The sequence below is a fragment of the Stegodyphus dumicola genome, chromosome 6 (assembly GCF_044657685.1).
Source record: "Stegodyphus dumicola isolate Sdum_Otavi_A_Nest chromosome 6, ASM4465768v1".
Lineage (NCBI taxonomy): Eukaryota > Metazoa > Arthropoda > Arachnida > Araneae > Eresidae > Stegodyphus > Stegodyphus dumicola.
Window position 1 is genome coordinate 15,640,425 of NC_140773.1, and position 25,275 is coordinate 15,665,699.

The 25,275-nt window shown below is 36.8% G+C and overlaps 1 protein-coding gene across 13 annotated transcripts in view; it reads left to right on the forward strand.

Annotated features, from left to right (window-relative positions):
• LOC118195642 (uncharacterized) overlaps positions 1-25,275 on the forward strand; it is a 497,554-nt gene that overhangs the window by 270,598 nt on the left and 201,681 nt on the right. For all 13 annotated transcript variants that reach the window (XM_085818127.1, XM_085818126.1, XM_085818132.1 and 10 more), the window contains one exon: positions 19,948-20,018. In XM_085818127.1, the coding sequence (XP_085674253.1) occupies positions 19,948-20,018 (71 nt within the window). The remainder of the gene's footprint in view (positions 1-19,947; positions 20,019-25,275) is intronic.

The window sequence follows — 25,275 nt, forward strand, 5'->3', positions numbered from 1 at the left end:
AGGAAGGCTCAAATAAGTTTAATAAATGAAGTCATATTAATAAATATGTATCAAATTCAATTAACATTGAGGAGCGAAAATTTTTAGAGCTCATTTTTTAAAAAGTATTTGTACAATATTTACAAAATTTGTCAGTGTGGCATAATTTGATTTGTAAAATCGAAATATGGAGAAAAAATTTTTTTTAAAAAGTCTGATTTCGTATCAAAATACCTATTTTGTAACAATGCTATATATAAATCAGATACACATTCTAAGTTGCGGTTTCGAGACATGAAAAACGCAAGTGGAGTTTCATCAATCAGTCCAGTAGAACGGGAGGCGTAATGGCAGACCGCACATTGAGTTGAATAATGTTAAGCAAATTTCGCTTACTGCGCATACTTGATGGTGTACCTTTGGCACGGGGAGAAATATTGGCGACTAAGCAACCCTACGCTAGCTTATTCGTGATCACATGGCTGTCGAGTGTGTTCGAATGATGTTTACAACTGTAATGTTGTGGAACTTTGCTTATTAGTTATTTTAACGTCCATACCGATTGCACTTGCTTATTTTTCTAATATATATTTCATTGTAATTTGTCAATAACAGTGCATTTAATATTTGTTAACATATGTTCGTAATAATTCGTTATTTAAATGTAATTTGTTTACATGTTATAATTCAGTAATTGTAAACTGGAGTATCTCGCTTCGTTTGTTAGCGTATATTCGCGCTTTTATTTTCTCATTTCAAAGAATTTAATAACTAGCATTAAGGAATTGTAAAATTTCTTCAGTGTTATTTGCAAGCACTTGTTATATTCCTCAGTGTTTCTTTATGTATGTACGAATGGAACGTATGGTAAATCCTGAATTGTTTTTATTGCTTAAAAGTATAATGAATAAATTTTCAACTAATATATCCTAAATTTCAGTCTTTTTCTGAACGAAAATTTGTACAGTTCCAAAGGAATGTGCAGAATTTCATAGGTATTATATTTTACATTTTGAATGCAAACACTGCTTCACATTACTTCGCAATAATTTCAGCTTTCTAGTTGTTTGAGCAGTACAGCAAAAAATAGTATTTTAACACAGTAATTAATTTACATTTACATTATACTCTACGAAGATTTAAACGCCAGATTTGTTTACAATCAGATGGCGGTACATCTACCATATACCGTATTTATCTTCTTTTCAAATTGCGCCAACACAATAATTACGCCAAATTGTTTTCTGGGCATGCGCAGTATGCGACATTCGTTTAACACTGTTCAACTCAATGTGCGGTCTGCCATTACGCGAACGGGAGATATTTTTAAAAAAAATATATAACAATAAAATATTTTTTTTTGAACAGAACTTGCAAATTTTGTTTTGGCCGCAGCCTGCTAATCTACAGGGCTTGCCTGCAAGTTTATTAATAAACAGAGCAATCTACATTGAGTTTTAGAAAAATTGCTCCCTGCTAAGAGATGAGAGAGAGCCACGAACGAATCTTTAAGAAAAACATACCCAAATTTAAACGACGGCTTCATCATATGCTTCATTTCCTGGCAGGTACCTAATCTGCTTCAAACAGTTATATACTGAGGAGCAATGCCAAACGTTATTTAAAAGTGGAATTTATAACAGCAGTACGAGTTCTGCTTAAAATAGGCTAACCTCCGGTAACTGAGAATGCGGGGAAACTAATATACGTCGCAATCATCTGCTGCAAGTAAACATGGAATATATTTATCTTAGGAGAGCTAAAATTAGCTAGCTATATGATAGATGACTCTGATGCCACATGCTGAGAACAGTGTGTTTATTTTCCGCTGAAAGTACCCTCAGGTTCAAAGAGCAATATATCGATTTTCTGACCAATTTTTCTCCGAAACGAGGTGGAAAATTTACCGAGAATGGGTAGGGAATAATGCTGGTTATAGTAGTTGCAGTACAGTATTATGACTTAAAAATGTTCATGTACTCGTATTTAATTCTTCTTTTGACTGCTGAAAATAATTCTTAATGCCTATTGAATTCGAGTCAATGTAATTCTATTATGAGCTGTTTTTTGTTTTAATTTGAATTTGTTATGACAAAAATTCTAGGAATGGATGAATTTCGTGCTGACGTTTTGAAGGGAAATAACTCACTTTGTGTTTGGCGTAGTATTTTCTGAAGCAGCCTTCCTTTTATATATCTAACACCCCTAATCAATACTCGCACGTTCTTCAAATCTTTAATACCTCATCGTTCATACTTCTCCTACAAATAGAGACCCACCAACGGCTAAGCCGTAGAATCGCTGAACACTGGTAGTTCCGATGGGGATTGAATTCAGTGGAACGGGCTGGCTTACATGGGCGTTTTCGTGGTTTTCCCCATGTAGAACGTGTATACGAGTATTGGAAAGACCGCCACGAAGGTATGTCTGCCCTAAGACAGATAACCCTACTTAGTTGTGCCGTAGTAAACTAAACAAAACCAACTTCCTGCAAATGAAAAAGCACGCTGGTGTGAAAGCATGAAGTGAAAATCAATGAAAAGAGTAATAGAAAATCTAAAATCGGGATTACTGTAAAAGAAATTTCGACGATCGTAAGTAGCTTACGAGCATATGCATGGAAGACTGCAAGAAATACTAAGAAAAGATTGATTTTTATTATATATAGGAAAAAAGTAATAATGACAGAGTATCAACCAAATATTTAAAGAAAATTGGAATCAAGTTTCATACCTAATCTTGGAAACGGGGGGGGGGACTGACAAAGTCGTAATGAAGTATTTGCCGAAATGAGTTCCCAAAGAATAGATCAAAGCCGATCTGACCAGAAGAAATTTCTATTAACGGGTCGCCAAATTATTACCGTTCTTAAAGCCAAAGAAAGAGAACCGGTTTACCTATGAATGATTAATTAGAACGCTGAAAAAAAAAATCCGCAAATATAAGGAGCACAAGCTTCAGAAAAGTCTCGCTGAGGGGGGGGGAATTGCAAGAAGTCACTAACTGGATATATTACAGCGAAATAAGAAATTTCATACGAGAAATTCTTAAGGTTATGAAAAATGTCAGAAAAGCTAAAACTTCATAAGAAAAGCTAGACGCAAATCTAAAAGCAACTGAAGTCCTTATTCGCTTCGCGGAAGCAGAAAATAATTTCCCAGTCTGAGCAGAAGTCCGAACCGCATTATAGCGTCGAGACGAAATTTTTCGACCGACTCATGCGATTGTAGGTTCGTGCTTCGCATTTATTCCACTGTGAATTCAGCCATCCAGCAGGCACGATCTGCGCGAATGCATTTTCATTTACCACGAAAGGCCTTAGGGTAGGGGTTCTCAATCTTTTTCAGTTTCGTGCATCATAAATAAGGATAAAAAACATATGCATCGAAAAGGGCTGCCATTTTACATTCATTTAAATGTTGTAACGCAAAAAGGTAGCGTAATGCTCTATTTGTGGTGCACTCTGCACCAAAAAAGGTGGAGAACAGTCTGCCTTTTTACATTGCCGATTAACGAAATTTAATTTGCAGTTATCATGTCCCAAAAGCGCGACTTAGGATATACAGGATGTCTCAGTACCATTTTTTAGAACTTCTAGGAGGGGTAGGGTGCACCCCAAGGACTTGGAACCATATAGCAATGCAAGGTCTGAAATGCTTTTCTAACGCGGTAGATGGCATTGCGAGAATGTTTTGAGAGCTCTTGCAGGGAATTGTACAAGGGCGCACAAAGACGCAGGGTTAATAAGAAATAAGATGAATAATTATACGAATGCAGAGTTAGCCAATATGTATTTGTTATGTGAGGCTGCAGATTGTAGTGGACCAACTACAGAGTGCTTGTACGCACAACGATATCCCATGAGGCGTATACCCAGTCATAATTTCTTTGTAAGGCTGCACCGGAGGTTAGCTGAAAAAGGTTCCTTTCAAAGATCTGCCATAAATTGGGCACTATCAGCACGGACTCCGGACATCGAAGAGAATATGCTACATCAGGTACAGGGTACTCCAAATTTGAGCTCGCAAAGTGTAGCGCACGTTGTCGGGGTTTCCGTTCCATCTTGTGGAGGTTTCTCAGAGAAATTAAATTATCACCTGCAGTGTATCCAGGTACTTCAACCTGGCGATTGTGCTTCTCGCATTTCTTTTGTCCAACGTATCTTGAAAATTGTGCGACAGATCCCCATTTCCCTGCTAATGCATTGTTCACGGTGGGGCATCCTTCACAAGGGAAGGAATACTCAATGCCCATCTCTGGGCGGCACAGAACCCTCATGCAACACGACGTCGTGCAGCGCAAAGTTGGTTTTCGGTTAATATTTGGGCCGGCAACGTGGGAGATCGTTTCATCGGTCCGCGCCTGTTGCCTTTTAGTCTAATCAATTCTAACTGCTTGATCTTTCCGCAGCAAGTCATGCCACAAGTTCTAGATGACAAACAGATTTCTGCATCGGTGCGACAGGCTATATAGGTCCAACACGATGGAGGCCCCTGCCCATTTCAGTCATAACGTTCGTACTCAACAAGGCGTCACATTTGGCTAACAGTGGATCAGATGTGGTGGTCCGGTGCATTCGCTTAGTCACTGGGCCTATCATTCTTTTTATGGGGCCATATACACTGGTTTACGATACGACATCCCCGTTGACAACGCCGAGGACCTGTTGCACGAATCACAGTAGCTGTCGGGGAAATACGAGATATGCTTGGAATATTCCAGAGTATTCAGAGTTCCATGCACCGTAGATATGAGGCGTGCACTGTAGTCGGTGGACGAACACTATCTTTGACTCATGTTACTTTTGTTCATGTAAATTTGTTATTAAATTGATTATTAGCATACCTAGTGTGTATTAATTTCTAATGCTTCTGTGTACACCAGCACGTCAGGAAAGCATTTCCAACCCTGCATTGCTATATGATTTCGAATCACCGGGGTGCATCTTACCCCTGCTAAAAGTTCTGTAACGTGGTACTGAGACACCCTGTATATTAGATTTATGTATAGCATTGTTTTATCTTAGGTATTTTGACACAAAATGACATACCGATGTTTTTGCAGATTTCAATTCTACGACTCAAATTATGCCTAAATATTAAATTTTGTAAAATTTGGTGAAAATTTTACCGAGAAATAAAAAAAAAATTATCTTGGCGCACTGTTTTGAGTTTGCGCCAAGAATAATTCACTTGACGAAATTCTTAATTCATGGTAACCTATTTTGCTTTCACTTTCATTGTGGCAGGGGCCGAAAAAAAGGTGTATCATTCATTCTTTCAAATAATTTTAATAAAGTACATGAGCCACATTTGGCGTTATTATTGCTTACAACAAATATGCCAAATTTCAAAACGCGCCAATATATTAATTCACGTATATCTTGAGAAATTTGGAATAAAAACTTATCAGGACTACTATTTCTTTCTATTTGTTTGGGAAACGTGTAAGTGTCCTGAGTAGAACAGTGAGTTTAACTAAACTATGTTCTCTAAACTGTAGAAGAGATGGCAAGAAAGAGGAAGGGTTTAACCTTTTATTCTTCACAATTCACAGGTGCTCCCGCACTTCGGAATACAAAGACCACCACTTGTGGTCTGAACGTAAGAAAATAACAACCACAACTTACTAAATTTAAATAAGAGCTAAACCTGAATACTTAACACAGAATAGTAACATTAAGATTTGACCATTTAGATGTTTACGTATGTAGTACGCAAACTGCGGGAAAGCTACAATACGACTTCAATATCAAGAGAACTAAACCTCTGGCCTTAAAGGCGGACAGCAACTGACTGAAAGCATGCGTGAAATAAAGGCGAGAAGTCTCTATCTCTCTCTAACTCTTCTTGGCGAAAAGCCACAATTTAAATACTTAAGAGTTTGCAAGCACAATTTGAATAAATAGACTAAATGGCTTTATTCTGGCCGGAAGTGGAAAATAAAGAGAGGACAGTAAAGTTTTAAAATAAAATAAACGCTAGTAAAACTTAAGCTTCTTTATAAGCTGGCTTTATTGCATGTATGCCTATAAGCACATCTATTTTAAAATAATGGTAAAAATTTTATAATCTAAAATTTTTTTCGAAAAATTTATAAAAATTACTAAAATTACAAGTTTTAAAAATAAATCAGAAAATATCTGCGAATTTTATTTGGATTGAACCTAAATTTCAAAAATGGAAAGGAGGCATCAAGTATCTTAAGTGGGGGGGGAGGAAGTTATTAATAAATATATACCAAATTCAATCAACATCGAGGAGCTAAAATTTTTAGAGCTAATTTTTTAAAAACTACTCGTGCGATTTTCACAAAACATGGTTTTTATCGTAATTTGAGTCCCAGAATCGATATATGAAAAAATTCGGAAAAAAGTCCATTTCAGAAAAAAGTCCGGTTTTCTGTCAGGATACCTATGTTAGAAAAATGCTATGCATAAATCTAATTTATATCTTAAGATGTGTTTTCGAGACATGAAGAACACAAGTTAAATTTCGTCAACAGACCCAGTAGAACGAGATGTTGAGAAGTATTCCCCCCCTTTTTTTGTGCAATAGTGTGCAGAGCTTACGTTAAAATTTTTGTGACGTCCTTGCATGTCATTTCATGTGTGACGCATGCATTATTCATATAAAAAGTGAATTAGTTTAGACTTGCGAATCTGATATCATCAGCAACTGTATTTTCTTATCTTTCCTAAAATGGCAAAACAACTTGTTGGCAGTTAGAAAAATCCATTGAGAAGCAGGGTTACTGATTGTTTCAGGCTAGTATTTGTTATTCAGCGAAACTGATCTAATATTTCATGAGTTGCCTGTTCCTTGCCTGTTGTTTGTTCGACCTGTTTGTTAGCCGTCCCGAGTTGTGCTTCGTGAAGGCTATGTTTCTTATTCTTTTCATTCGGAATTACAAAAGAAAGTAGCATGTGTAACGTGTATAAGAGCCAGTTTCCCTTAGAAAATCCTCTACGAAGGCATCCCTCCCTTTAGGCAGATAGCCATCCTGTGCTTTGCCATAATTAAATAATCCAAAAGAAAGTAGTAAATGACATAGATGCAGCTGACAGATATGAGCTAAAAAAAAAAAAAAAAAAAAAAAAAGGACTTCTTACGGGGGATCATTATTTCACATGCTTTTAGGGGTGTCATTATGGTAAAATTTCTGTTGCCAACTTGCTGCCGTTAATGGTACTGCGAAAAGAAGATGCTTTAAAGTCTGCGGTGAAAGTGCTGGAAAAAAAAAAAAAAAAAAAAAAAAAAAGAGATGCGAGCTATCTCATAAAGGCGAAAAATATGTAATTTATTTTTGTTGTTCATGTATGGGTAAGACATTGTTTTTGGTGCGTTCTTATTAGAGTAATTAGTGTGTCGCATTTTTCGGAAATTGCTTTAGCCTTCGCGTGTGTTAAGGAAGTCCTTCAACTTCTTCTTTTGTGTTAAGAAGTTCATAAAAAATGTTGAAAGAATGTAATTAAAAACTTTAGCGAATATAACCGTGAATGGAATTTGAAGCCAAGAATTTTTAGCTTTTCGTTTAGCTTAAACAACGATAGAATGTTTCTTGCTCTACAAATTCATAATTCTAGAAACAGAAGATTTTCTAATGCTGCAATTACAATAATTTCGATTTAATACTATAATTTTAAGTAATAAACATCTTCGTTGATTTTGAACATTTTAGGATGGCAGATTCTTTTAACCTCTGTGGACTTTGCATTAACAAAACGTGATAGGAACATATTGTGTTGTAAGGTTTTACTTCGTAATTTCATAGTCCTCACCAGGACGCTAATTAGTTATTTTGGTCAAGTTGAGAGTTTCAATGTGTAGAGTTAGAATTTTTGACAGCCTCGTCTTGCTGTTACTAACGCCAGCTCTGTTTAAGCATATCTGCTACTTTAGAATCCTGCTAGCCGACTTTCAAAACACGCGCCGCTGATTATCTTGGGCCAGCTTAAGTGCTCCGTGGTATGTGTAGTTTCAGACGACGTTAGCTACATTCTGAATTTAATTTTATGTTATACTAATTTAAATTCCCGCAAATAACGGTGGTTAGTCTGTTGCACAAGCTGTGCCTTTCTGTTCGTTTAAAACTTAAAAGGTTTTTTTTAACCTTCTTAAAATTTAGTCATTTTTAGTAGGGTCTTCAGGATGCTTCTAGATATAGTGGAACCCTACAGTGTATTCAATGAAAATGGTTTGAAATTCTTTTGATTAAATTTGTTCTGTATACTGTTATTTATATTTAATGCCTACTTTGAGCATACAAACGCTCCTATGTGATCTGCCGATAGATAGAACATCTAAAAAAATCTTCTAGTTGTTCAGAATTGGCAGTGACAGTTTGTATTAATATCCTTTTTCTCGTTTTTCCGTGCATGTTGTAGGATTTATTTATTTTACGTAATAAGCATTAAAACTAAATGCAACAAAAAGTGTTTTGCAGTTTCGCTAGCAGATTTAGAATGCATTTAGTTGATTTAGAATTAAAATGCTTTTAAATGATGATGTTGGCTGTTATATCTTTGCGCATGGGTGTTTGTCTCTTTTTATGATTGTAACACTAATAGTTATAATACGGGAAAATTTCAAAATTCAAAATAATGTTTACAAATGCAAAACCAGCCGTGTATCGAAAGTGATTAAATTGTTGGCCGTTGTGGCAACTGATAACGTTGACCGATTGAATCCAAAACGTTCCTAATCGTTGCAATTGGTATTTGGGCAGATTCGTTTTCAACAGCTGCTTTCAACTCACTGATTGTTACTGGTCTTGTGCTTATAAACATTGTACTTGAAATGGCCCCATAGGGACAATAATCATATGGCTCAAAATCCGGTGATCGTAGAGGGTACTTGGTACTGCCTCTTCGTCCTATCCGTCTTTTTGGTAGGTGATCATCAAGGTAGGCCTTTATGTCGCGATGGTAGTGTATGCCGGAAGTACCATTCTTCATCTCTTCGGTGCGTGGCATGGTGTGCTCCTATAATGAGTTTAAGTAATTTTCGCCAGTCACTGTATGATCAAAAAGAAAGGTCCAGTCAAACCAAATGCTGATAAACCACTCCACACAGTTAACTCCTGGTGTTCCACTGTCACTTGAAGATTCTCATCTGCCCAATAAGTACAATTGCGACGATTAATTGAGCCATTTAACTCAAAAGTGGCTTCATCATTGTAAGCAATCTGTAAGGTATTTCTTCCGCCTTCTTAGCATGCCTTCGTGGTGTAGTGGTCAACACACTGGGCAAGTATTCGAGAGGTTTGTGTTTCGAGTCCCGGTGAGGGCATTGCTGACTTTTCACATCTCCTGCTTTAAAGAAATATATGATGGCTCCACAAATCTTGTACCGGAATTGATTGCCCTGTGCATATCATTCACAAATTTCAACACTCCGGTCATGATCATCTTCATTCAGAGAGTGAAGTTCATAATCTAGAAGTCAAACGTTTCCAACTGGAGCCGCCCAGACGGGAAAGTGGGTAGTGACTCTGACTGCCGTTCCGAAGCGCCCGGACTGGAATTCCGCAGAAGGCATAGATGCAGCTTGTCCGTCCTTTCATAGGAGTCAACGGTTGTCCACCTATTAGGTGCCTGCATAATATAGAGACCATCCATTCGGCGTTAGTAGCGACCAATGTTTATAAACGTCTAGAGCCCGTCATTGGAACCAAAATAAATAAATTAAAAAAAATTGCATTGGACACACTTCAAAATGCGATGGACACTTGTTTTTGGGACATCTGTCTCAACCGCCGCTCATAACGGTCCTTCCTTGCCCCTGCTTCTGGCAGAAGCCAGAGATAGGCGTGGTAAGCCATTGGGAAAATATTCTTATCAATAACTCCACGAAATTGGTTGATAACATACCTCGACGCTTTGCCGCTGTCTTGCAAACAAAAGATGGAATAATATAGTACTCGATGGTTAATGTACATGTGATTAACTCAATATTTAAGGAGAAAACAATCCACACGTAAACATTTAAAAAAGGACCAGGGTTCAGGTTAAAAGATAAACACGGCTGTATAAAATCTCAATTATTGAGAGAAAAGTAAAGAAACCTCAAGTTGGCGTAGATTTTGAATAAAACGCTTAGAATTTCAAAGGCGTTCGGAGACGACCTCTCTTCATCAGGAGCAAAACAATTTTTAAATTAAAAAAATACACGCATTGATTTTTATTTTTGTACTGTAAATGTTTTCTATCCTCCTTAGATTTTCATTGTGTGTAAAACGTATGGCTGCAGATTGCATTGATATATATTGATATCCAAACCAAATAATGCAACATTAACATAATATCACATATCTTATCTGAAGAAGAGGGATCTGATTATCTGATTGCCCTCGAAATTAACAGAAATTTATTCAAAATATAAGCCAAGTTAAGGTTACGTTTTTTCCTAATTAGAAATTATTTATTAGCTGAGAAATAAATATATGTATTAATGAATCTAAATAGAAAGAGATTATTTAAAAAGGAAAGTTTAAAATGAATAAAAAAGAATAAAGAGATTGAAGGTAAATTTTAAACTCTTTATGATATTACTAAGATATAGCTCAAGTGTCATAACTTTACTTTTAAATTACTTTAATTAGTTAAAAGAAAAGAACGTGAAGAGTATCGCATTATTATAACTTCAAAAATTTTATTCCTTTTTTCAAAACACCTTGGCTCAATTCAGTTTTAGCATGTCGAGCCTGTCGCGTCAAGCAATTGGATTTTCAATTTTCTTATTTTACATGTCTTTGGCTTTCCTTGCTTGTGGAAATGCTGTTGCTATAGTTGCTGAGAACTATTTTTGTTTAACGTGCCATGTTATTGACTTCATCGACCCATATTCCTAACTATTGTGAAAGACAAACCTTTCTTTGTTTAACTTGCTAAATAAAAATTTTTTATGTCTCCATACTTTTGCCAAATCGATTTTTGCATCGTGTCATAAATATCAAACCAGCCTTCTTTATAGTCATTCTATCGTGTTAAGTATTTTTCGGGCGGGGGAGATTGAACATTCTTAGACTTTCGTTGCTGGACTTTCGAGTCGAAATGCTGGAAATCCTTAAGAAAGAAGGGAAATGAGTCATCTCATTGAATTCCGTTTATTTTATTCCCGTTCTCAGAAACAGTGCGTCAAGTGTAGCTCTTGATGACGTGTCGCAACTATTTTCTAATTACAGTCTATTCTCGCGTCTGAAGTTTTTTTTAGTCCAAAGGGGCTATTTGCTCTGAAGGACTATTAATTTCGTTTTGGCATTTTGCGTCGCTTCACTTTTCAAATTGTTGCCACCAAATATTAGAGCCCTGTATTATATTTAAAGAAATTAAGGAATCTGCATAAATATATGTATGTTCCTCGCATTGTGATAAAATAACGGTACCTAGAGCCATCCAACTTTGAATAACGTAATCCTCCTGCGAATATGGGTATCTGGAAGCCGAAATTTGGAATTTGTTATATTGTCGATTTCATATTTTGTAAAACTTTAACGAATTTTTGATTAACAAACTCAAGGATTTCAAAGCGAACAATGGCAACGTTGTACAGAAAAAACATTTTTATCTCCAGCGCCCGAGACTGTGTATGGGAAATTCTAAAGATATGCTCATTTTAAAATTATTTTGCGATATTGCTGTTGAACTGAATTTTATGATTTAAGTGCGAAGAGCGTGATATTTAATAAATAAAGGTAACACACAAAATGTTAAAAAAACGCCCCTTTGGATGTAATTTAAAATATGAAACTTTTCAGATTTTTTTTATTTTACTCGTATTTATTATTATTTTTTTAAAGTTGTAGTGGATTTTATTTTATTTTATTTTTATTTTTATTTTTATTTATTTATTTATTTTATTTTTTTTATTTTTATTTATTTATTATTTTTTTATTATTATTTTTATTTATTTATTTATTTATTTTGCGGGGAGGCGAGAGTGGGCTTGCAGTGTTATTTTATTGTTATGAATTGTGTATATATGTAAATAATTTAAAATGAGATTATATGTGGAATTGCAGTATCATTTGTGTAATGTTAACATGAAACGCATGAAAGAGACGAAGACGCACCAGAAAATAAGAGTACAAGCGCCGGTCTATTTTACATTGAGTAAATGGCTATCTCGCTAGATTGGCGAGATATCGCTAAGCTGGCACTTGTTTTGACGATTAATTTTTGTCGCCAAATTGTGCGAGAATTCGGCAAAAGTCACCAAACTTGGTGACTTTTGATTCGGTTATTGGTATTGTATCTGAATAGCTGTATTGGACCTTTATATGTCATTGAAACAATATCCGGCCCACACATGGCTTCCAGGAATTACGAGAAATGGAATATTTTGCGGCGGCCGGGAGGAAAAGTTATGTAAGATTGGAGAGATAAAGAGATCTAAGTTTAGTCCAGCGTAGCGTGAGTTCCGAGTATTTTGATAGTTCCGTGTTAGCTTCGCTTTACATTGCGTTGTGTTTAATGTTGAAATGTAAAACCTGATTGTACTCTGTGATACCGTGAAGAGTAGTACGAGTACTTTTGTAGAAAGTTCATGTAAAGTATTTCTTTTGCTTTTATTTTATCAAGCTATCATCGGCTTCGTGTGCATTCACTTTATTATGTTTTCATACACGCGCAACAGTATTATTAGAAGAAGTTTTCTGCTTTCTGTGTATAACAGCAAAGAAAAGTCTTAGACTCCTTATTTAAAATAAATCATGATCGTGATGATAATTTTGATGTGAACTTCTTGGCAGTATTCGTGTTTGTACTATTTTCGTGATGTGTGATAGATCTAACCACTTCTGTCTTATTCTGCTGAAATATGCGAGTTTAGTAAAATATGATATAGTAGAAATTACTAATTTAGTGTGCTCTGGTTTCTCGATCCTAAATCGCACATTTAATCGAGCGAAGATCCCTGAACACTGATAGTTCAGCAGGACTTCAGATCCCATGAACAAGCTGGCTGCATGGAAGTTTTCGTGATTTTCCCGATACGTAAAATTAATACGAGTCAATTTACCATCAAATGTCCTCAGCGAAGTAATCCCTTTCCTTAGGCAGATTACCTTGGTGCTCTAATTTAAATAATTCGACCGCTCAGACAGGGTAGTGGTTAGTGACACTGACTACCGTACCAGAGATCCTGGGTCCGAACTCCGGAGAAGGCATGGATGTTTGTAAAAATACAGTGTCAGTGCGGTATACAGACACTCAAAATATATTACGAGCCGAAAGTCCTCTCAAGTGGTTTGGTGGTAGGAGAAAAAGTGGGGTAGGTTATTTTGTGAAGAAAAAACTAGCTTTTGCTCGATTTAGGAGAAGAGCAGGCCTGGAGTTTAAGGCACCTCTCATTCTCTAACCGTCAAAAAGCTGAGAGAATTTTCGGAAATACAGACAGGGTGGTCATAATTTGTTTTCTATATAGGAACCCCTAGCGGGCTATCCGCTCAACCAGATGAAATTTGTGATAGTTTTATTTGAAGGTTTGCGCACGAGAGTGTGATGAATTAAAGCAATAGAGCTCTCTCGATTATGGTTACAGTGGAAAAACTTCGAAATTTCTGAAAGGCAATGCTCAATTTTTTCTGCGCAAATTGATCAGCGCATTGAAAATCCGTAAATGGCGTTGGAACAGTACATCTATGTTAAGTATTACTGGCGGAAGTTGTTTGCAAAGAAGAGCATTCTGAAGGACCAATGACATCACAATGACTTTTATTGGAATTACAATTTTTCAAGGTGGGTAACTTTTAAGATAGAATCACCTCCCGTAACTTTGCAGTTCTGTGGCCACCACCAGCGTCCGATTTCATTTCGGGGAAATTCTGGTTTGGGGGTTATTTGAAATCTAAGGTTTACACATCAAACCTACGAGATTTGTCAGAATCGAAAGATGGCATAAAGCGTGAAGCTATAGATTCCTCCTGCAATGTTATGTTTGTTATTGTAGTCAATAATCTCCCGCATGCAGTGCGTTATCGTCTGCGAAGGTAGGCGCTTTGAAAGTTTTAATTCAAATAAATATTTCTTCTCTTCTGTTCTCTTATGTTGGGCCCATAGCGTCTGAGTGGTAAACTCGCTGGACACTGTAGGTTAGATCTTCGTGTCCAGATTACTGGACATTGTTCGTTGGACACTGTGTCACGGCTTTCCACATGTGCAATGTATAGACGAACCAGTTTCTTTCTGAAAGGTCCTCCTCGAAGGCATCCTTCCCTTAGGCAGATAGCCCTTGCGTGCTTTGCCATAATTAAATAAACCTAACCTTTCTTGTGTTGCCGTTGCCCTTTGCAGTTCTCTTCTGTGTTTTAAGATGCCAATTTTTATCATACGTGTATCGTTCCAGCGAGATGTATAGCTTTCGTAATCAGCAATGTGCGGCTGAATGGCCATATATGGCATCATCAAATGGATGAATAGCTAGGTATAGTATTATCAAATAAATATATCAGCCATATGTGGCTGATCCATATGTGCTAAAAAAAAATCGGTGTTGCCATTTGAAAATTTTGCACTTTAACCGTAACCGTGAAACTCTATTGTGTTAAATCATCGCAACCTCAAGCGCGTATCTTCAAATATCTAAAGTTTCATATAGATAGCGGATAAACGGCTAGGGATTCATATATTCGGCAAAATTTTTATACCACCTTCTATCATGTACCACATTTCCGTTAAGAAATTGAGTTAGTAAATAGACCAATGACATCACAACTCCAAAATAGTATATCAAAAGGAGGAATGCCTTTGTGGAGGACATTCTTCCTTAAATTGTCTCACATTAACGTTGCACATGATAAAACCATGAAATTGGCCTCACATTCATCTATTCGCGGGATTTGAAAGCGGGCCGAACTACCACTCTTCAGCGGTTAATCCAGTCGGTTGGTAAACCACAAAGATGCTAAAATCAAATATTCATGTATTTTCTTTCGTTAGAACTCAATTGAGGGGTGTAGCTATCACTTTACATGTAGCGGTTTCTAAAATAAACTGCGAACAATATAAAGTTAAAGGTTGCAAGTCTGCAAAATTGTGCAGTGAAATCTATATTTTGTTTTTATTACTATAAAATATGTTCTGCACTTACCCCTGAAAACTTGTTTCAAGAAAATAAAAACGTAGTATGCGAATTCAGGCTTGTTTTTTTTAACAGCATTTGGTATATGAAACAGAATAGACTTCTTCCTCATTATATTAAAATTACTTCATTTGATTCCTTTCAGCTACCAAAATAATAATAATAATAATAATAATAATAATAATAATGCTGTATATCTTTCAAAGGCATCGCTCCATTAAGTGTAATCCATATAGGCCCTTCTAATGTATAAACGAACAGATAAAATGCAGAAAATCGAATGGGATCATGCGGTAATGATTCTGTTCATAGAATGGGGATCTGCTTAAAAAAGAAAAGAAAATAAACCATCTAATCGGCTGATGTTGCCGGGAAGATTTTTTGGGAGAAAAGATTACTGCAAAGTTCGTGACGAATAAAAAATATTAGCTAACCGTAGACATATATAGAAATGAAGGAAGACTGAGGATCTATAGAAGATAAGCACGCCACTATCAAATATAAAATTAAGCAAACATTCAGTCTTAAGTTGACTGGTTATATATATATATATATATATATATGTGTGTGTGTGCGTGTGCGTGCGTGCGTGCGTGCGTGCGTGCGCGCGTGCGCGTGTGTGCGTGTGTGCGTGCGCGCGTGCGCGTGTGCGCGTGTGTGCGTGTGTGTGCGTGTGCGTGCGCGTGCGTGCGTGCGTGCGTGCGTGCGTGTGTGTGTGCGTGCGTGTGTGTGTGTGTGTGTGTGTGTGTGTGTGTGTGTGTGTGTGTGTGTGTGTGTGTGTGTGTGTGTGTGTGTGTGTGTGTGTGTGTGTGTGTGTGTGTGTGTGTGTGTGAGTGAGTGAGTGAGTGAGTGAGTGATGGATGTACCAGCTTTTGTCAGGAATAAATAGATTGTGGTGAAGAATCATAAATGTAGTCGTAGCTTAAATTATCAGACGATAAGTTTAAAAAACAGGATCCATTTATTATTATTCAGGAGAAATAGCAATTACAAAAATCTGATCTCCGGAGTAAATAAAAAGGAATTACTAATAACTTTTTGTATGAAGTTTACTGCATTGTTACATTAAAAAAAAGCCTCCGATATTCCTTTGCGTGTCCCTTTATATTCTCTGGAAAGGCGGAACTTCAAAGAAAATGACGTCAGCCTCGTCAGGCAATCCAGTTCGCTTAAATATTTCCAGAACATTTTATAACTGTACGTGTAGAAAAGAAGGGAAAAACAACTTGACTACGGGGCTGTGTATTTAATTCCATGTACTTTCCAATAAGAGAACGTCGCCGTTAAAAATGAAAAAAACATACAGTTAGAATTTTAAGTGTATTCTTGACTGTGGAATTTTATTATTACATATATATATTTCTTTTTATAAAATTAAAATTATTGGTTGTTGATTTTTATTTAGTTTTATATAAATAAGGATATATTTTTATTGGTAAAATTCACTTACATTTTAGTTTTATAGAATTATTTCACTCTTTTTAAAAATATTTTACTGGAAAGATCCTTACTTAAAATATTATATTACTGTATATTTTTTTTATGAAATTGTACGAAGTTGTTATTCTTTCTCGTATTTTACTCATTTAATTTTGCTGGTAGTACGTGATTTAAGAGAAGTCATAAATCGAATAACTATTTTATTGATTACCTCATATGGAAAGGTACATACAATGTATAAAAAACAACATGGTTTGGTTGTACGTGATAGAAAGGAAGTCAGAAACATTTCAAGTAACTATTTTCATCCATTATTTTATGCATAAAGATGATTAGATTTAACGTAAAAACAACGTAATTGCCCTCTCCATTTGAATTCTTTAAAAAATGTTTTCCAGTGCTTTGTATTATTGGTAAAGTGGTTGCTTCAAGAAAACAATTCGTAAATCCGTTTTAATTTGGTACTACAAAAAGGGAAATCTATTGGAAAATCCCTGAGGTGGTTAATTTAAAACATTCAGCAGTTTCTGATGTAATAAAATATTACTAAAAGCATAGGAATTTCAAAATGAAGGAAAATTTAAAAGACCGACCGAATTGTCTTATGGTGTACGACGGATTATTGTCATAAATGCTAAAACAATCGAAGACCCATTTACCATAGAATTTCATGAATCATATAAAATATCTGTTAACCCAGCAGCTGTTTAAATGTGATAATAATCCTGTCTAACAACACTGCTGGCCACCGAAATTGCAGCACCAAGAAAGACAAGAGATAACACAACAAAATTTATTTAGTAGATAACGTGTTGACCAAGTATCAAATGATTAAATTTATAGACTTCTGTGAAGTGTGATTCCTTCCAAAATCAGTAGCCAGAATAGTCGCCATTGTTGGAGATCACCGCTGCCACACGCCTCGGCATTGATTCAAAGAGACTTTGGATGTGTTCTTGGGGTATAGCAGACCAACCAGCTTCCACACGTTGCGAAAGGCGATCTGGTGTGGCAGCCTGGGATGTAATCTGGGTCAATCCTTCAGCAACTATGGACCACATGTTTTCTATCGGCGAAAGATCCGGAGAGCGAGTCGGCCAGAGAAGCAATTCAATCTGGCGATTGACGAAGAACCCGATAGAAAACGCATTATCGTGTGCTACGTGTAATGTGTGCCACGTGTGGTCCGCATTATCGTGTTGAAATATGGCTGTGGGCAAGCCCTGAAGGCAAGGAAGGACAACTGGCTCCAACACCTTGGAGATGCAGCGCTGGTTGTTTAAAGTACCGGCAATGCGTAGTAGAGGAGTGCGAAAGTGATATCCAATACCGCCCCATACCGTAATACCCGGTGCAAGAACAGTGTGGCGGTGCATAACGCAGCTTTTCAGCATCCTCTCTCCACGGTGTCTCCAGACTCGAATCCGACCATCGTGGTGTTGCAGACCCAAGCGTGACTCGTCAGTAAAGACAATTTCATTCCATTCTGCCGTCCACACCCTTCTTTTACCGCACTATTGGCGGCGGAGACGTCTGCGGTTTTGCGTCAAGGGTAGAAGAAGCAATGGACGTCTTGCGGACAGACCACTCTGCTGTAAACGGCGTCGAAAGCTTCATCAAGTTTATTGCAGACATCCAACGGGCTGTGACAAATGAGCTTGCAAGCATAGCAGTTGAAGATGTCCCTGCTTTCTTCCAAGACCTCCATAAACGCTAGCACTTGTGTATAGATAGGTAATCCAAAGGTACTAATTTTATAGCAGCTAGGATCATTATTTGGTAAATGCAATTTTCTGTTTCTTACTACCTTTGTCCTGAAACTTTTCTGACAAAGTTATGTAGTTAGCAGATGGCGGATTAAAGATTACTATTTGTCGGCATATTTTTTATTTACCTATATATTGAAAATTATCTAGTTAAATTTTATCTAAATTTGAAGGGAACATTTCAGGCTTGAACATTGGTAAAGAAATACATATTCCTAAATACCAACGTCTATTAAAACACAGTGTGAGGAATACGTTTCTTACATGAAGAACTGGACAAAGCTTTTGTGTCAAGCGATTAATGCATCACTTAAAGTCTTACAACTGTGACAGGGCCTTTTGTTTATGCTAGTGCTTCATATTCTGGCAGAGTAATAAAAATAGACTCTGTAGAAAATTTAGACAATGCAAAACAATGAGAATAATGGTATAAAGAGCAATTAAGCTGGCATAATATTGATTTAAAATTGCTGTGTGTTTTGTCAGAGGAAGATTTCTATGGTTATCAGCAGTTTAGTGAATGAGGCCTTTTGCGGATATTCGGAAATTTGTCTTGTAGTATTAGACTTTGAGTAAGTTATAAGGTATTCCTCCCGCCTTCTTAGCATGCCTTCGTGGTGTAGTGGTCAGCACGCTCGACGCGTATTCGAGAGGTCCGTGGTTCGAGTCCCGGCAAGGGCATTCCTCATTTTTCATCTCTTTTGCTTCAAAAATATTTAATGTCTCTACAAAGTGACCGGAAATTCTTTTAAAAGCTTTCTTGTAGAATTTATATGGGACGTTATGTATATAATCATTTTATAATTCAAAGAATACAAAAACTGAGCATGCTTGTTTCATTACTGCATGGGAAAAAAGTTGTATTGTGTTTTAACCCTTTGCACTCGAGAGGGACTCTCGGTTACCGATTGATTTCATGGGGGTAACTCAAGAGGGGACTCTCGATCACCACTCGTTTTGATGGGATAATTCGAGCGGTAACAATGCTTATGTACGTTTGGTTTGGGCAGAATCATTCTCTGAGTGTATTGAGCAACACATGCGTATAAAATAACTGCCGATCTGAAATCTTAGATGCGTTTTTTAGAATTATTGTTAGTCATGCGTATTCGACGTTCGCTACAACTCGACAGTCGTGGTAATAGGACTATTACGATGAAGGAATCAATTGAAGTGATCTCGATTTTTCGTTGATAATGAATGAAATTACATCTATGCGTAGATTACTTGACGATAGAAAGGAGAAATGCAATGAAAAAGATAGCTATGAAAGGTGTTAAGAAGGCTAAAAATCAGGGTAATAGTTAGTGAATGTGAAAGCGACAGTGATTCCGCAGAAGAGACAGAAAATTCAGATTGGATAACATCACTGAATCCGAAGAAATACCGCAAGGAATGCGATTTGTATTCAACGAAGGAGCGCAAGTATCTTAAGAACCATTAGATTTCTCTGAAATCATTTTAAGTTAGCTGTGAGAAATTCACTAGATGTGCCAAAAATCATCTCGAGTTTCCGGTTCTCTCGAGTGAAAACGCCTTGAGTGCAAAGGGGTAATCTACGCCTCGGGATATAGATAAAATTTCTATGCAAAGGGGTAATCTATGCCTCTTGATACAGATAAAATTTCTATATTTGGTGTCAGAAATTAATTGTTAATAAAAGTTTTATTTTCTTTTTTTAGGTTATCTCAGTCGGGTAAGGGCAAAGATGGCTGTCATCCGGATGCTCACGGTGAGAGGAACGTAGACGATGGTGGGTAATTTTTGTTTATTTATAATTTATTAATAGTAATTAATTTTTATTATGAAAAGAACAAGAAAAGTAAAATTTATTGTTGTACTGAGTGATGGGAAATCGTAGCCGGTCATCATCTTTTGGACCGTTGGATCAAATTGTGTTGTTTCGTGTGGTTTTATAAAAAAGAAATTCTTGGTTCTGCTGTTAAAATTTACTTTATGTATAGAGTTCAGATATAAAGCATTATTTTATTCTCAAGGGGATGTGAATAAATTATCTCGGTGGATTTATTCGAAATTAAAAAAATTATTAATATTTTATCAGTACTTATAACAAAAGACAGAACCACTACTTCCATGTGTAAAGTCTTCTTTATTAGCATAATCACTCTTACGTAACACAAGGATCGTATGTATAATGTATCGCTGTGTCTGGAAGCAAATTGTAGGGGCTAAGTAGTACAATTGTAGGGGCTATTGTAGGGTTAGGTTTTTCATGGACAACAGTAATACTCTTATATCGAGGGAAAGTCAATTCCAAACAGACATTTGTGTTAACTAAAATAACGCCTCAAAGAACAAATCTTGTAGCTCTAAGGCAACAAGATTGAGCTTAAGATGCACAAATTTGCGGGACCAATTCCCAAATAGTAGAATAGAACTGTTTTCCTTCAACTGAATGAGTGAAAGCATGTGCTCACGCGATAGCAATAGACCAAACAATTCGAAAAAGTTCCGGTAAAGGGATAAAAAAAAAAAAAAAAAAAAAACGCAGCAGCTGGCGCCATCTATTTTCAAATAGTTTGGGCAGTTATAGTTCGACCGCCTGATCCGCAACCATGAGCGCAAACACGCATGCGCCATTCGGACCGAATTATTCTCAAAATAGGGTGGAAGGATGGGGACTTTCTCTTTCCCTCCAGCATAGCTCTTTCCCGAGAAGAGAAGACCTTTCACGTCGCAGCAAGTAATACGCCCCTTTTGGACGAGTCTATGTGTTTTGGCAGAATGCCAACCAGGGTTGCGCTTGAGACGGTCGAACTATACCAAATAATGTCCGTTAAAAGGCGAAAGTTAATCCGTATTAGAATTGGGATCATTCAATAGAGCTGAAAGATTGCTACGAATTCCAAATACCTGTAGGAAATCTAATTAGCCGAGAAAATTTGAAAATTAAATGTATAGATAATAGGTAAGAGGCTATGCTTAAATTCGATGTAATCTGAGGGGAATGGAATCTTACTATTATGAATTTTGGATTGAGCATATAATCTAACATATTTCGCTGTAGGTGAAATAAGCGATTTTTGTGACTGGGCAGGATTTGTGGAGGCTCAATCATGCATGTTACACGATTCTTGTTTTTAATGATTGGTATCTTTAATTTATTTCTTCTTCAGTTTGTTTTTCTTGTTATAATTAAATTATAGACCGTATTTGAATGGGAGTCTCCTAATGAATTTCACGTTGTTGATTCGTATCCACATGAAATAAGCACATTTAATTGACTGTATGGAAGAGCTACACGCTATTGCTGAGGTGTGCCCGTATATTTTGGCACTTCAGAATGCAGAGTTAGCACAAATGATTCATTCGTTTTGAATAGGCTATATTTTCAAATGTATTACATTTACGCACAGGAAAAATATATGAAAAACATCTTAAGACATAGATTTTTGCTGTCGTGCAGCTCTTCGCTGGAATTCAAAACTTTCTGCAAAACTGCCTAATCTTACGCTACTTTGTATTGAAACCATATATTTTTGTAACCATTGAAAGCGCTGAAGTATTAGATTTTTGCTTTTTCCATTTACATTGCTATTTTTCTTTTCTTTTCTTTTCTTTTTTCTTTTTTTTTTTTTTCTTCTATTAAGCATATAGGATTCGTCCTCATTTGGATTTTTTCAGGGACTACATGACTTGGCAATAAATGTAATCAAGAACTGGAAGTAATTTGTAATTAAATGATTTATTTTCGTTTGTAGTTTGCGAAGCTTCAACCCATGGACTTCTCTTCGAAAGGGTGGGGAAATACATTACGAAATGAAGCGAAAGCAATTCATTTTTTTCCCATTACATCTCATCGGACTGCATATCCTGTTCGGACATTTCTAATGAATTCATTAGTTAGTTTTGCTCCTAACGCTTATGCTGGAATTTCTGCAGCCATTCGTGAATATATTGTCGTTATTTGCCAATTCCAGCTTCCTAGTAGGGGGCTGTTTATTATATCTGCGGAAGACGGTTGTAAATGGATTCAGGTTTACCCTTCGGAATTTTTCGCCTTGATTCTCTCTGGCTTATTTAATTGAAGTCATTTATGAGTATAATTGGCTGTCAGTGAAATGACATATATTTATTTGTTTTCTGTTATGTATTATACGATTGTAATATGCCGTGTATGAAATAAAATTTGCTATTAGGATAAGTGGTCTGAATTATAAGGTTTAATTCCCCACCAGCTGTGGATTGTTTTAATTTTCCGCTTTTCATCTGACCGATAATATTTAGCTGCTGGCTGATTATGGTATGGAATTTTCTAATGTATGGACTAGTAATTAACTTTGTGTTTTGTTTCCTTCATGACATCGAACAAAGTCAGTTTGTTGTTGAACTGGTGCGTTTTCAAAGCTATCTTTTAGTTCCGCTTTGGTAAATACAAGCATACTTCGTTCTAATACTTGAGTTTAATTGCATTTCACATATTATGCGCTCTTTGATTTGCAATCGACAGTTCAATGAACCAATACTGTGTGACATCGATATTGCTGAGCAACGATATCTGTATATGATTGAAATAAAAAAAATTTTTTTTTGAAAATTATTTAATCATGAGTTAATTAATGCGATATTCATCACACAGTTCTCATCGAAAGTCGACATCCGCATAAGATCAACAAGCGTAAGCCCGACACATCGTAGAATCGACACCGGCATAGGATGAATACAACGTAGGATCGGTACAAGATGGTATAGCGTTGAATCGGCACCGGCATAAGATCAGTACTACGTAGAATCGGCAGGTATATAGGTAGAAGTCAGTGCCAGTAACCACTCTACCGGCTGAGCGGCGTAGAGTGTATGAACATAGACAAATAATACAAAAAAGAGAGTGTCCTTGAATATTTAGGCAGTCGAAGCTTCCAGAAGTCAAAATGTTTGTTCAAAAATGACCTTTGTAAGGTGGAAGATGTATCAAGAATCCGGCCATCAGCATTGCATTATGGTGTGACATGGAATCGACGCCAGCATACGATCGATACAACGTAGGATCCACACAAGCAATAAATCTGACTCAGCGTAGGAGCGGCACCGTCATAGAATTGATACAATGTACTGTCGACACAGATTTAAGCAAACACAGTGCAGAATTAACAATATATGAGATCGTTACAGGTATGCAGTTTGACACTGGCATAGCATAGGTGAGATTTGTAATTCGCTACGGTGTGTAGTCAAGAAAGCGAAGGAGTGTGACCAAATTATTATTTATTAAGGATACTGTTATAAAATGGAGTCTGACTTGGAATCGTTACATCGAAACTGATTTATGAAAGTCTTTACTTTGAAACTGATTTATGAAAGGTCAGTGCATTGAAACTGATTTATGAAAATGATTACATCGAAACTTATATATTGTTGCGTTTTTCTTTTCTGACACAAGTTTTTACGTTATTTTCTTCCTTCACGTTCGTACGGGGTTTGTGTGGATTTGAAGTGAAAAACGACGACACTTGATGAAGTATCGAAACACACTTTATTGGCCGGTATTAATCAGGAAAACTCCAAAATCTCGTTCACAGTCGTCGAACTGTTATAAACACGCTGACACGATCAGCGACACAGCTTTCAGGTTAGCAAGCTATCACGGTGGAGACAGATTCACTGCAAAGCACCAGAGTACAGCTCCCGACTCTGCTCGGTCGTTATCGGAACTCCACGTACTCTCGAGACTCTTCACGCTACAACTCGCGATGCACTCGACGACACGACACGCAGAGCACAGCTCCTGAATCTTCGATTCAGTCGTTCCCGGAGCTTAACACGCTCTCTCGACGATGCACTAACCGCGATACACTAAGAGACTCTTCGATGCACTCGACTACCAAATCGGCGCTAGACTTCAAAACACTCGCTCAGTGACTGACTATCAGCTCGCTAGACGAGGCACATACACTCTAACTGACTGCGGACCAGCAGGGTTTATATAGATTTCGGCTTGTGTTCGAGAACATTCTGGGCTAAACCGGTAAGAATTCGTTCGAGAAGGTTCTCCATCCGTCCACGGCATATCCCCGATTTCTCGCCAAATGTGGCAACCCTGCCATTTTATGGCAGCCCTAAACCTTCTTTGCGGGGAAGCTATCTCACGCGCCTGTACATTTCGTAACCATCTGAAAGTCATTACATCGAATCTCTGATCATTGCCAGCAGAGAAGCTGTGGACCGCATGCACCGCGAGTCTTGTACCTGCTTTTTTACAAATTGAAGATCTGTTACAATCCCACATCGAACTAGCATTGTAAAGAATCTTCTTGCTATTGTCCCTCTGTATTAACCAAAAATTTTCTACGCTTATTTCAGTTCTTCACAGTAACTTATTTTATTTGTTCGTAACGGACTAGACGGACGTAACGGTCTTGTATTTATATCGTAACGGACTAGAACTGAAAGCTCAGTTATATCTGGTGGCTCATAACAATTTCACATATATTGTTTGCTTTGCGATTGTCCATCAAAGTCAGTTTTTAGTAGAAAAGATTACTTTTTCGAAGCATTCTTTTGACTTTATAATTGCGAAATGTCTGGCATCATTTATTTAAAAAAAAAAAAAAAGCAAAGTTTAGTTGTCTTTGACATGCGAGACTGGCATTTTGTTACGCTAACATAAAACTTCCTATGCGTACAATGAGGACACTTGGTTTGACTTGAAAAAGGAGTCGGTTATGGAAATAAAAGCTTTTCACAAAATATCTTTTGTCGTACTGACTTAAAAAAGCGCATTTTTTTTATTCACAGTAAAATAATATATAGTTTGACAGATGATTGAAGGATTTGGAACAGACATATAGCAGGAACGTCATCCGCTTATCTTTTTTCTTATGCCGAATGGAGTGATATACATTCTGATAGAATTGAATTTTCGTGGGAATCTTACAATGAAAGAAAGAAGTCAATGATTGTTTGCCGTTAAAGAATGCTACGAATTTAGTCGTACTGAGTATTTTTTTAATGCTTCAGAAATAAGTTTAGGGGGTTGAAAATACTTGAGT